General features: G+C 36.2%; 1 protein-coding gene across 1 annotated transcript in view; it reads left to right on the top strand.

Moving 5' to 3' along the window:
- LOC138743582 (cilia- and flagella-associated protein 337-like) overlaps window positions 1-14,248 on the top strand; it is a 46,618-nt gene that overhangs the window by 13,608 nt on the left and 18,762 nt on the right. The window contains exons 7-13 of the mRNA XM_069899099.1: window positions 671-904; window positions 1,843-2,007; window positions 3,355-3,470; window positions 4,896-5,026; window positions 7,389-7,487; window positions 9,084-9,236; window positions 11,429-11,616. Coding sequence (XP_069755200.1) covers window positions 671-904; window positions 1,843-2,007; window positions 3,355-3,470; window positions 4,896-5,026; window positions 7,389-7,487; window positions 9,084-9,236; window positions 11,429-11,616 — 1,086 coding nt within the window. The remainder of the gene's footprint in view (window positions 1-670; window positions 905-1,842; window positions 2,008-3,354; window positions 3,471-4,895; window positions 5,027-7,388; window positions 7,488-9,083; window positions 9,237-11,428; window positions 11,617-14,248) is intronic.

Genomic DNA, 14,248 nt, shown 5'->3' with positions numbered 1-14,248 from the left:
CGTCACTGTGTGATGCTTCATGCATTCCAGGAGGGCGACTAAGATACAGTTGTTTAAGAGGCTAGTGTTATCATTTCAGATCAATGATCTTTCACTAAGACTAGCTGCTTCAAGATTTCCCAAGATCTTCAGAAATTTAATTCAGAAATTTCTACTTGCATTTTTCACAATTTCAAAACTAAAACCAAACTTAAATAGAATGGTATGAGGAGAATGGGCAAGATCACTATCTTTATGGAGAGATACAACATGGAAACCTGGCTCTTTGTCCCACTAAATTCAAGCCAACCTTCAACTACCCATTTACAACAATTTTTGTTAGTCCTTTTTTTTAAAAAAAATCCACCACACATTCTCTTTAACTCTTCCCAGATTTTATCACTCACCTATACATGGGGAACATTTATAATTAACCTGACAATCTGTGGGTTTCTCGGATGTGAGTGGATATCAGAGCGCCCAGAGAAACCCTTGCTGTCACTTGAAGGACAAAAAAAATCACGCAGACAGCACCTATGATCAGGATTGAACTGAGGTCTCAAGGATTATGAACCAGTGACTCAACTGGCTGTGTTACTGTGACAACCATTTTTCTTGATATGATGCATATTTAAACATTTTTTTGAAAGTTTTTTGCCTCATTTAGAATAATAATTCAACACCATTGTAGGTTTTACGAGTTTGGGATCTGCACCATCAGCTCTGTGTCCAGCGGCTTGCTGGTATATTTCCAAAGATCCTGGAATTCCAAACAATTCTGTATTTTAATGAGCCCTTTGGTCACCTCTTCACTGCTTTCAACAACCAGCTGACAATGTTAGAGATGAAACAAGAAATTGGCAATACTGTAACAAGTCATGAAAAACCAGTTACCTGTGTACTTTATAATTCTCATTTCAAGCAGGTGAGTAAAAATTGGTATTTAAAAGAGTATTTTCAATAATGTTTCAGGTTGCCAATTACCAGCTTTCTTACTGGTGATATGCTTAAGTTTGCAAAATGAATATTGCTAACTGTTTAAATTGTTAGTCGAACAAATACCACACTTTAACAAACAAATATGAATCTCTAGCTTTATTCATAAAAAAATTAGTTGCATCTTTTTATTTTGAAATATTATTCAAGGTGACTTTGGCAATAAGTGAGATGGGTTGCCAATCACAGCAGCAAGAAAGATGGTTGGTCTGTAAAATTTAACTCTGCCTCAAATGCAGGAATTTTTCATTATGATAAATAAAATGCGCAAAATATTCTGGATTTACTTCCTAGACATTTTGTGCAAGCATCCATTGAATTCATATAAATCAATATCGAATACTTCACAAGAATATTTCCAGCTGATTTGAAATGTCTGCGCTTCTGTCTACTCACCACCTCAGTAGAATGTAATATTTTGTTTTGCTCCCAAGCGGAACAAAGTTCGTGAGATGCTCCAACATCTGGACAGAAAAAAATTCTAGTCAACATTCCTTCATTCCTTTAGCCTCAGCATTTTTTTCATTCAATTTAATGATGGGGGAAATGGTCAACATTCCATTGAGCAAAAAAATACACCATCTCTCAGGCTTTTGATCCACTCATCAATATTAAAAATAACCGACAACATCCTGCTGTTTTTCTTTGCTTTCTTTGACTGCAATACAGTAGATCTCTTTTCCTTTTAACTTTCATGATTCTTTTACAATTTCCAGGATTTTAAAATGCAGTAAGATATAGGATGATGAGTACTTTCCCATTTACCATATTTTCTCATTTATCATTTTTAATTGAGATGATATCTTGCCCTTGGTCCTTCATCTTTGGTTATATATCGAAAATTAAATGGGCATATTGTCCTTGCAGGTTATCAGTTCAGATATTGGATCTACAGTGATCATCTGGATGATCGAGACAGGTCAAAAAATAAAACAATTTACCGGGTGTCATGGCAAATCTGAGATTGTGACAATGGCACTAAATGACACTGAGATTAGATTATTCACAGCAAGTGTTGATGGAACTGTGAAGGTAAGGTTTATGGTATAAATATAGCATTTATAAATATATTGTTCTTGAGATTATCTTGTAAAGAATTTTTGATTAGTGTGAGGTTCAATAATTAAAATGCAAGGTTTTCAATTAAATAAGAACTGCAATAAATGGGAAACAAATGAGGATAAAAGAGAGAGGAAGACTGCTGAAATCATTAGATGTGGATTATATCTTCCTCTCACTTTTCTGCATTTCAAGACTCTTCCATCTCCACCAAAACCCATTCCCCAACTCAATTCACCTTTCCGTGCATCTGCCGTTTTAACACTTCCTATCTGACATTTGAGGATCCAGTTGTTCTTTTGAGTTGAAGCAATTTACTCGCACTTTTTATTTGATGCACTGCATTAGGTGTGGCCAATGTTAACTCCCCTCTACAGTGGAAAAATCAAATGCACTGTGGAATATTCAATCTCCAAATGCTCTTGAGTTTAGAAATGGCTGCCATTTTAATTCTTCATCCAACCCACAATCTGATCAGTAACTTTCACTTTGACACTGTTTTAATAAAGTTGAAAAAAAATCAAAGAATGGTATCTAATTTGACTGACCGTATTATATTTCTAAGGGCTCAATTTCAATAATTTCAGACCTGCCAACTTTTCCAGCTTAATTCTAGTAAAAGGTCATTGTAATATTAACTCAGATTCTCTCTCTCCTTAAGCGCTGCCTGCTCAGGGTTTCTCGTGTTTTTTTTATTTTAGATATCCATTATTTGCTGTGTTCTATATTATTTTTCTTTCTCATCATTCCCTTCTATTTGCGTCTCTTCATGAGAGATCAGCTGCCATTGACTGATCTCAGCTGTTGTTGCCATCCTCTCTTTAGTGACACTGTTTGTGTCATAAAACCTTTCTTGGTCCACAGTCATGTTCCTTTTCTATCTAATCCTCCTTCACTTCTCTGTAAACTTAAAACATGTTCAATTTCCACATTATTCTGGTTCTGATAAAAGATTAATAACTTGAGGCATAAACTGTTTTTCTCTCCATATACGTTGAATGATCTGCTTTGTATTTTTAGCATTCTCTGTGTTCAATATGCTCCAAAGTCCTTCCTTTTTGATCTTCTCAGATATTGTCTCATGATTTTTATGGGAATTTGATAAACCTTCTGTGAAGTGCTTTGTGATACTTTTAATAAAAGGAGGAAATAAATAGCAGTTGTATTTAAACTGAACTTTTAATGAAGTAGGTTGAATTCCATTGAGTCATAAAGCCAATGGAATTTCAAAAAGGAACAGGTACATTGTTTTTCAAAACTGCAGCTCATCCATATAGGTAAAGTGTTTTATTCCTTCAAGTCGTATATTTTTCTTGGCAGATTTGGGATTTCAATGGACATTGCCATCATAAACTGAATGCAGGAAGGGGCCGAGCAGCTGAAATCACTCAGATACTGATATTGAAAAGGAGTATATTGGTATTTGGTTGGGAAAGGTATGTTATAGGCAAAAAATAAAATCAATGGTTATATACAAATGATTTTCTGGCAGTCAATATGCATTATCTGTTTTTTCTTCATATTTATGTGGGTTTAAAGTTTAAAAATTGTTCTGCATTTTCAGTTAGGTTTGCTGATGTTTAAATTGCACTGAGCTGGTTACAGTTGCTGCATTGCTCTGGGATTGCTATTTATCTAATCTTGCTACTTTTGGGTGCAGGCTTCCCTGAGAAACCTGCGCCACAGTGCATGGTGAAGTACGAGCCTTGCTTGGTGCAAACAGCTCGGCTCTGTCTGTGATATCACCGTTAATTAATTTCTTTGACATTTACAATCTTTCAAAATCATTCAGGAAATGCTTTTTAAAAAAAAAATAAAAGCAGATTAATACAACACTTGTACATTAAATTGAAAAGATCAAATCGAAAAGTTAAGACATGAAAAGGTCTGCATACTCTCTCCTACCTGTTGTTTTGATGTGATTTGTATAGTGCCCATTATCTCTGTTGTCAGAATTTCTAGCCTGAGAAACTCTGCAGTTGGAGTTGTGCCAGTGAACTCTATTGGTACAGTACTCTGTACTTAGACTATACTTGGGAATACAAAATGAAAGTCCTGGTGTCTGGAATTCAAGCAAGCAGCAAAAAACTTGCAGAAAATAAATTTTAAAATTAATAAGAATAAAATAATGGAAGAAAATACACAACTTTAAAATTGTAAAAGTAAATGGTCCTTGAAGTAGCACATCAACATTTTTTTTGAAGATTGGTGCGAATATACAGCCAGTGGAGGGCCTTGGTTATGCTTTGCTCATAGCAGCTGTTTGAATAAAGTTGTGTGAAACCACAATGGCACTGCCCAGGATGAAGAGCTCTCTTTAAAATGTCTCCTTATCCCTGCTTAGTAAGAGATGCCCCAGTCAAAGTCTTTGTCAACTTGGGGGAGGGGATGTTAATGATCTATCATGTTATTTTTCGTCTTTCTGGCATCTCCATGGAGATGCAGTGATGGTTAAATGTTTTCAACGAATGTAGCTGAAAATAAATTTAAAAACTTTAAGGTTTATAATATTCATGCAACTGGTTTGTCCAGTATAAGTAAAGTACTGCATAGTATTTTTGTTTTTGTCTTTTAAACTGTTTACTCTTCATGCAGGTGTATTAATTAGTAATTGTAAAAGTAAGTGTCAAATAGAAAATATACTTATCTGGCATCTACCAATCCCCATAGGTGCCAGATACCAGGGATTTTACTGTAGTACAGATATGGCCCTATCTGCTGGATCTCAGCAGATCTTGGAGTCAAACATGGTGTTAGGTCCTCAATGAAGCAGGGACAGTTATTTTCTAATTGTTAGTAAAACATAACTGATTTACTTTGAAATTTGTAGATTTTCTCTATTTTAGTATTTTCTTTCCCAGCCAAATTACTGTTTTCAGAATGGACACCCTCGCTGACTTCCTTGTTCAACCTTCGGAATGGAAGGGGAAGGCACAACACTGCAATGACATCCTCTATGCAGCATTCTTACCACCTCATACACTCGCGACAGGTATTGTATTTTTTGTATAGAAGCAGTGATGATTATTGAACTCTAACTCACACAGGTACAAATTGAATTACCTTTGTGAAAAATTACAGTAGCATCAAATAAATTAAGGTGCATTGAAAATTAATATTTCTTATAACTTCCAACAGGTTTTTTGGTAAAGAGACTGTTCAATTTTCTGAGTTTGTGAAAATGTGAATGGGCAATTTACATCAGAATAATTAAGTTTTGTGATTATATAGCACTTATACTCACTGCCATGCAAACAAAGAGTCATAACTAGTAAAAATATCACAAAATAAACCTTTCTCATGCCACATGTGCATACAAGCTCAGAAAATATATCCCTCCGAACCAATTTTATTTCTTAAATTCAGGCTGAACATTTAATGGCACACCAAGGCTGGAACATTTAATGGCACACCGAGGCTGGAACCTTAAATCAAGGACAAAAATAATCTCTTGATAGAAAAGTGGAAAACTCGTCATTATCTATCCTGCAAGAAAAAAATCAATTAAATACAAGTTGTCTGCTCATTATTGCTTTACTGACTATGAAAACTTGGCCTTCATTTGTTACATTTCAACTGTGATAGTATTTTGAAAGAACTACTGGTATATTTGTTGTAAAGTACTTTGGTATATACAAAAAATAATGTGAAAGACAGTCTCTAGTACAGTTTTTTTTTACTATGTCTTCCATGTCATTCAACTTTTCACCATTGTTATTTTTTAAAAATTGTCAATTTTTTGAAATCAAAATTAAAGATTGTTAGATTTTTAAAAATCAAAGAACATGGAATATTGATGAGTAAGTGGTGTTGGATATAGATCACCCATGATCTAAATGAATTGTGGAATAGGTACCAGAATTTAAATAGTTTAATCATGGTGTAATATTATCAACATTTGAATATCTTCTTGGATATAATTTCACTTATTTAAATTAACAAAGGATCGGAGTCAGGTTTATTGTCATAAACATGGGCCATGAAATTTGTTGTTGCTGCTTTCTTGAGGTGCCACCTCTTAAAGATGTCATTAATGGATGAAGACTAATGCCCAAGATTGTGCTGGCTGAGTTTACAACTCTCTGAAGCCTATTCTTGTCCTGTGCATTGGCACCTCCACGCCAGACAGTGATGCAACTAGTCAGAATGTTCTCCACAGTAAACATTTAGAAATTTTCAAGGATCTTTTGTGACATACCAAATCTCCTCAAACTCTCAATGAAATCTAGAGGTTGGCGTGCCTTTTTCATTATTGCATCAACATGATGATCCCAGGATAGGTCTTCAGAGATGTTTACAGACAGGAAACTGAAATTACTTACCCACTCCACTGCTGACCCTTTGAGGACTGGTTTGTGTTCTCCTGGCTTCCCCTTTCCTGTGTCCCTTTAGTGAGTGCAATAGTTATCACATTCCAAACATTGTTTTAAAAAAAAATTCCAATGTCTTTTGGAAGTAAAATTGTTATTTGACTGGAAAATTTTCATTGGCACAGAATGATGGCCTAGATTTTTACTATGAAGGAGAATTTCCCATGGAGGTTCAGGAACTGTTCTATGGTCTCCTGATATCCTCACAGAATTACACTGTGGCTCTTGTTTAAGTAGGATCATTGACTAAATACAGTCTGCTGCATTTCTTCCAAAATCAAAATGTCTTATCATAAAAACTGTGGAAGCAGGCAGGTGGTGGGACAAGCAGACCAGTGGAGAGAGTGGGAAGGCCAGATCTGGACATCAGAGTTTGGTTTTGATGGCTGGATTTTCATTTGCGCAAGAGCAGGTCCAATTCATAGATGTGGGAGGTGGGTCAGATTGGATTATAGGAATTGAGGGTGGTCAGGGGAAGAGCAGCTGGCAACGGGAGACCAGTTAGTGACATTGAGAAGCAGACAGTGATTGAAGAGGTGTGAATTGTATTGTCTGGAGGAGAGCAGTTTGGTTGGTACAGTAGATTGGAGGCCATTGGAATGGAAGCATATGATTTTGTTGAACTACTGGAATACCTATTCCTTCTGGTCCATCAGCAAAACCATAAAGATACAAACCTCATAGGTTCAGTCCTCTTCACTTCTTTTACCTGGCTGGCAAGTTCCTGAGTGGTGTGAAACCTGAACAATTAAAGTTCCCAGTTAATAGATGGTTAAAATGATGGGAGGCCACTATAAGCAAACTGCCATTCACATCTCAGCCACCCTCATTAAAGCCAGCGGCAGGTTTCGTCAAGCCACATTCAGTTCCTTCTTTATTTTTTAACCTTTATTAGATTCAGGCCCATGGGTTTGTTGTTTTCAATATTTAATGAAGGAAAGAGAACAAAATTAAATTGAATCAATAACGATATGATTTTTACAGGCAGTTATGATGGGGAGATTGTAATATGGAATAATAATTCTGAAAATGCATCATATAGATTTCATCCCTCTTTCAAGCCAGCAATGCAACACAAATCAGGTAAACTAAATCATCTTTTGCCTCTTGGTTACTTTTCATTAATTGAAAGGAATTTTGATATCACTTGGAAGGATAATTTTTTTTTCCCCAAAGAATCCAACTTGGTAAAGAATATTGTGGTCTCAGCAATGGCTTTCCTGCTAAATGAGTGATATTGAAGAGTTTATACCAATCTGAATCTATTGATCTAAATTACCCCAAAGTTTTAGTTTGTTATAAATCTTCCATCACTTGCAACATTGGCATTAATAGCATTATGGCATGGTATAGTATGGGTGAGCTGGTACTTGGAGCACATCATCCATACATGGAGATATAATTATTCAATTTGTAGCTTCATCTGGCAGAATATCTCACAGCAAAACCAGTTTCATGGCTGAATGCTCCCACCTTGCATATTATGTAAAATAGCAATACAGTACAGTAACATGAAATATTCCTTGATAATACCTCACGGTAGAGAAATCCACTTTCTAAAACAGAAAATAACTTGGTGTTTAATATATAATGATAAATTAATTACAAAACATTAGTTTGCTAGTTCAGCAAGACACCAAAAGAGCAAAAGGGATGTTGGCCTCAATTGCTTGAGGGATTGAGTTTAAGTGAAGGAATGCTGCAACTGTTCAGGCTATTGATGAGGCCACATTACTGGAGTACTGTGCAGTTCTGGTCTCCTTACTTGAGAAAAGATGTACTCACTTTGGAGTCTGAGGCAGCGGAAGTTCACCAGATTTAATGAGTCTGAAAATGAAGGGGTTATCTAATGAATGATTGAATAGCTTGGAACTATATTCATTGGAGTTTAGCAGGATGAAAGGGGATCTTTTACATAAAATTATGAAAGGAATAGATTAGATAGAAGCAGGGAGGATGTTTCTACTGGCAGACAAGACATAGCCTCAACATTCAGGTGTGTAGATTTAAGACAGAGTGAAGATGATCTGCTTCTCACAGAGAGTACTGAATCTGTGAAAGTATCTGCCCAATGCAGTGTTGAATGTATTTAACATACAAATCAATAGATATTTTTGAACAGTAGTAGAATTGCTGTTTATGGGAAACAAGTGGATACATTTGAGACAAGTCCACAGCCAGATCAGGTAAGATCAGCGGCCCAGTTAACGTTGTAGTTGGTGCCGTGCTATTACAGTTCCAGCGCCAGAATTCGAATCTGGCAATTTCTATAAGAGGTTTGTATGTTCTTCCTATGTCTGCATGGGTTTCTGCCAGATTCTCTGCTTACCACCCACCCTCAAAATGTACAGGGTTATTGACTAATTGGGTATTTGGGTGGCAAGAGCTCGAAGGCTGGAAGAGCCTGCTACTGTGCTATATGTTTAAATTAGAAGATCTTATAATTTAATAAGGAATAGGCTTGATAGACCAGATTGCCCTAGTCCTGCTCTTATTTCTTGTATTGCAATGAAAGGATGCATCAAACAGAACGTTACATCATTTAAATTATATATTACTTCAATGAAACAAATTATTTGTTCAATTATTTGTTTCTATCCTATATTAAAGTATTTTGGGTTTTCCTTGTTTATGATCTTAATAAATATGGTTACGACTTCCCTGAATTGTACATTGCAGGTATCCAACAGCAAGAAAGTCAAACACAAGATAATTTTTCTACAGTTTCAAATGGACAACAGTTGTTTAGTTCCAGTGTTGAAGATGATGAACATCACTATGTAATTACAAGGATGTTCTTCTTAGAAAACAGGAAGAACATTTCATCAATGGGTAAGAAAGAAAAAATCCTTTTGTGTACTATATACTTTTGAACTTTTGATCAATCCAATTTTGATTAATACACACACTTGTAAACATTTTTTTAAAACACTGGATTAACTTAACAATAGTGGCATATTTAAGGGAAAATAAATTCCCTTTCACATACACATTTAATTAAGCCAATTTATTTAAAGGAATATTCCTCCTTATCTTAAAAATGAATTGACACAAAATATGTGAACATCATTAATTTCTCAACTTCAGTACTTTGATTCATGATTTGAAGGATAATTTTAAAATAATTTACCTTTGCAATTATGATATGACACTTTCCCCCAGCCAATAAATATAAAAAGAATGTGAATTATAATCCTGCACTATTCTATGACAAAAGTAGTATAAGATGTGAATGGTAATTAATTGAATAATTGGATCCTTAAAAGTCTACCAATCTAATGACTGAGATTAGTTTAATCAAATAACTTTGACTTGTTTATCAAATGCGTTCAAAGGCTTTGTCCTTTTGCTAACTCTATGATATGACAGCTACTAGGTATGTCTAGGTGTCAAAGTTCATTGTTGAGAACTTGTTTTAATGTCTTCACAAGGTCCATTGAATTCATGTTGCAGTTATAACTTTTGTTACAGAGTTCTGTGTTGTGTATTGGCCTATGTGTTGTGTAGTTTTATGTTAAAAAGTGACAGTTTGCCTTAGAGAGCCAAGGTGAAGGTGGACTGCTGAGAGAGTGGGAGACAGACTGAGCATGTGCAGAAAATGATCTAAAAATTTCTGGACTTGGACGATAAAGCACCACTGGGGGTGCTGTGGAGTGGAAGAAGGCCCAGAGCATGAGTCATGGTCTGGAGGACAGTTTAGAATGTTGGGATTTCAAAAAGGGATGAACATTCTGAAGGCAGCCAGAAGGATCCGGACCAAGCCTCTCTCTGCAAGCAACACAACAACTTTGAATTTTGTTCTCTCTCTCTCTCTCTCTCACATTCTCTCTCACGCTCTCTCTCTCACATTCTCTCTCACGCTCTCTCTCTCACACTCTCTCTCTCACACTCTCTCTCTCACACTCTCTCTCTCGCACTCTCTCTCTCACACACTCTCTCTCACACTCTCTCTCACTCTCTCTCATACTCTCTCTCACACACTCTCACACACTCTCACGCTCTCTCTCACGCTCTCTCTCACGCTCTCTCTCTCACGCTCTCTCTCACGCTCTCGCTCACGCTCTCTCTCACGCTCACGCTCTCTCTCTTGCTCTCAGTTTCTCTCGCTCTCTCTCGCTCACACACACCGTTTGGCTTCAGTTTACCAAACAGACTGATATTTGTTTATGATCTTTGCTTTGGTTGAGATTGAAGTTTTGTGAGTCTTGTGTATTTTGTGTCTGTTCTGTGTCTAAGTTTTTCTGTGGCCTGGTTGGAAATATAACTTAGACTTTAATTACATATGTTATATTTAAGCGGGAATTTATTAGTTTTACACTGTTATAGAGATTTGGATAGTAACCAGTGGGCATTGTTATAAAAGGGGGGGTGGGGGGGGGGTTTTGAATAAAAGTTTGAAGGTGAATTTTTTGTTAATAAAGTAATTGTTCACCTATACCCCTGTGTGATATGCCGCCTTTGTGGTTGCTGGTTTGATCTTGTAACACTTTGTACATATTTTCCCGAGATACTCTTTGTTGTCCATGTAATATGAGAATGTTACTAAACTACAAAATTTAGATTAATTTTTCTGTGATAATTTTATTGACACTTGGATTAAGATACTGATTATTACATTTTCTGTTTGTATTTTGCAGTAATATTTTATCTGCACAAGTGCTTCATTGAAAAAATGGTAAAATATTCAAGTTCAAGTTTATTTGTCATCTAATTGTACCAGTGCAACCTGATGAAACAGCGTTCTGTGGTCCATGGTGCAGAACAGTGCAAACCACACGTATAAACATAGCACACAGACAGACTACATATACAGAAATAGTCTCATTTAATATGCTCAATTGCACATAATTATTTTAACTGTTTAAAATGTTCAAGAACATGCCTTCAGAATAAGTTCATCCTGGAAGATGTTTTCATTAATTATACCAGCTTTCGCTGAAAGTTTATTAAGAACATGCCATGACATGGAATGGTCTTAGATTTGCTTACAAAACTGACTCTTTCTGGTGTGTTTTACATTTCAGATGGGGCAAATCTAGTGTCCTGTGGCGTTTCTGGGATTATTCGTCTTTGGAACGCCTTTAAAAGTCTGTTAGTCGCTGAATTTGAGGCACATGCTGATGCATTGTCCATCATTATGACAGTTGATAAGAAAAATAACTATCTTATTACAGGGGATATAACTGGCTGTATGAAGATTTGGAATATACAGGTAAAGTATTATGTGCTAGAGATTATTTTTATTCTGCAATTATCAGTTATCAAATTAGATGCTAACTGTCGGATCATGCTCACCTATGGCTGATTATTCTGTGGAGAATAACTAGCTGTGTTCTTTTTTGTTATCAGAAAAAACCTGCTGGAAACTGAAATAAAAATATATTAAAAGACTCTTGGGCAACATCTGTACAAAGAGAACTAGTTAGAGTTTCAGGTCTGGGACTTGCTTCAGAATTGGCAAAGAGAGAAATGAAGTTAGTCATGGTAGCACAGAAGGGAGGGGGTGCAGTCACGTCACCCATCTAGTCTCACTCGATCAGAGATATTACTATTTCCACTCATCATACTCTTCACTTTCTCTTTTCCATTTCTGATTACAGATCCTGACCCGAAATGTTTATTGTTTTTCTTTGCGTTAATACTGGCTGACCTGTCACGTGTTTCAGTATTTTCTGTTTTTATGTCCTCTTCATGGTTATCTTGTTTCTGCTTGTGACAGAGTACACAATGAGTAAAATTTTGATTATTTCAAGCTATCATTATGGTATTGAATTGGAAAGCTACACTGCCCTATTTGTTTTAATTTCTTGTTAATTTCTTTTAAAAAAAAAACCAAATGCCAAAAATAATAACAGAGATACTTGGATGGAGTCAATACAGTCTCCCAGTGGACACAGTTGTACAGTATATAAATTGGATTACACAGACATTTAACTGGCAGTTTTTTAGCAAGTACATCTTCCTCACTGCTCAGTTCATTTCTGATTCTGCAGTGGGGGGAATCACCTTTGCTTATTTTTCTTCATTTTGTTTTATGTTAATATTATGTAACCTTTTACTTACATTGGTTCTTAGTATATTTTTAAAAATATTTAAACTCTTAAACAATTTTTAAATATCTCTTTGTCAAAATATGTCAAAAGCCTCAAAAGGGATCCAGGCATTTGAGAATCAGGACTTCAGCATCCATTGCTGCTACAGTCCACTCTAGCCCATGGGAGTATGGGCTCAGCCCAATATATGGAGGCTCAGCCCAATATATCCAAATCAAGTTTGAATTGATATTGTGGGTGATGAGTTTGTAGTTAGTGACATCTAACATGATCTGGGTTACTATGTTTTGATGAGTGTAAGTTTTGTTTATCTTTTTTGGTGAAGACCTGGGCATTGCAGGCAAAAGTGGCACGGTTGGTGTAGTGGTTAGCACAAGGCCTTTACAGCTCCAGTGATTGGGATCGGGGTTCGAATCCCATGCTGTACATAACCAGTTTGTACATTCTGTCCGTGTCTACGTGGGTTTTCCCTGGGGGCTCTGGTGTCCTCCCACCATTCAAAATGAACCGGGAGTTGTAGGTTAATTGGGTGGCAAGGATTTATGGGCTGAAATGGCCTGTTACAGTGCTATATGTCTAAATTAAATTATTGCCCATCCCAAATTCTCCTGGAAGAAGGTGTGGGGAAATGCTGCTTTCTTCCACAGCTGCAGTTCTTCTGGAGACCGTTCTCCTTCAGCCCTATGGAATGGGATGTTCCCCAATTTAAACCCAGCAGTGTTGCAGACATGTTACAATATTTCCAAGGCACTCATCCAGATTAGTTGAAAATGCACTTTATCACTCTGCCTTAGTTCTTGGGTTTGAGGAAGGAGTTACTTCCCACAGAATACAAGGCTTTTGACTGGTTCCTGCAACTAAATTATGTGTGCAACTGTTCCATTTGAATTTTTGCAGGAAATGAGTCATTCACTTCCAGAACCCCAGTCTCTGACATGCTCTTGCAGCTATATTTATGTGGCTTGTCCTATTGAGAAATGCAACATTTAACTTAATTTGGCACATTAAAATAATCACAATTTTCAATATGATGTTTTAAATAAACATCAGTACAATGCTCTATCAAAAGCTGTGGCTTTGTTTACATTTAGGACTTGGAGTCATAATGTTAACATGTCATGGGAACAGACTTAGTCCACAACAGCACAAGAAATTAAGTAATTCTTCTATTGTAATTTTAAAAATACAGTATAATGGAGAAAAATAATTACTTGGTGCATTTTTTTCTGCATTGATTTTTATGAGAAGACATGAGAGAATCAGATTTGGGTTTTGTTTCTGAACAAACTGAAAGTCCTCTATTCCGCCTTAAGGATCTGAAATTGGTATTGTAAGTGTTTTTGAGTAATAAAGCACACATCAATGAACAGAAGCAGATTATTTTTGTTTAGGTGAACTTTAACATTAAAATCAACATCGACTTGCTAGCTCTTTTACCATAGGGCCATAAGATCATAAGATGTAGGAGTAGAAATAGGCTATATAGCTCAGAGTCTACTCCGCCATTTAATCAAGAGCAATTCCATTTTCCCACTCAACCCTACTGCCTGATCTTCTTCCCATAACCTTTGATGCTCTAGCTAATCAAAAACCTATCAATCTCTCTGTTAAATACACCCAATGACCAGGCATCCACAATTGCCTGTAGCAATAAATTTGACAGATTACCATCCTTTGGCTAAAGAAATTCCTTTTTTTCTGTTGACACCCTTCAATGCTGTTGTCCTAGACTCTTCCACCATGGGAAACAACCTTTACACATCTACTGTCTCCACGCCTTTCAACATTCAA

The sequence above is a fragment of the Narcine bancroftii genome, chromosome 9 (genome assembly GCF_036971445.1).
Source record: "Narcine bancroftii isolate sNarBan1 chromosome 9, sNarBan1.hap1, whole genome shotgun sequence".
Taxonomy (NCBI): domain Eukaryota; kingdom Metazoa; phylum Chordata; class Chondrichthyes; order Torpediniformes; family Narcinidae; genus Narcine; species Narcine bancroftii.
Note: the sequence above shows the minus strand (reverse complement) of the source record. Positions and strands in the feature narration are given on the sequence as shown.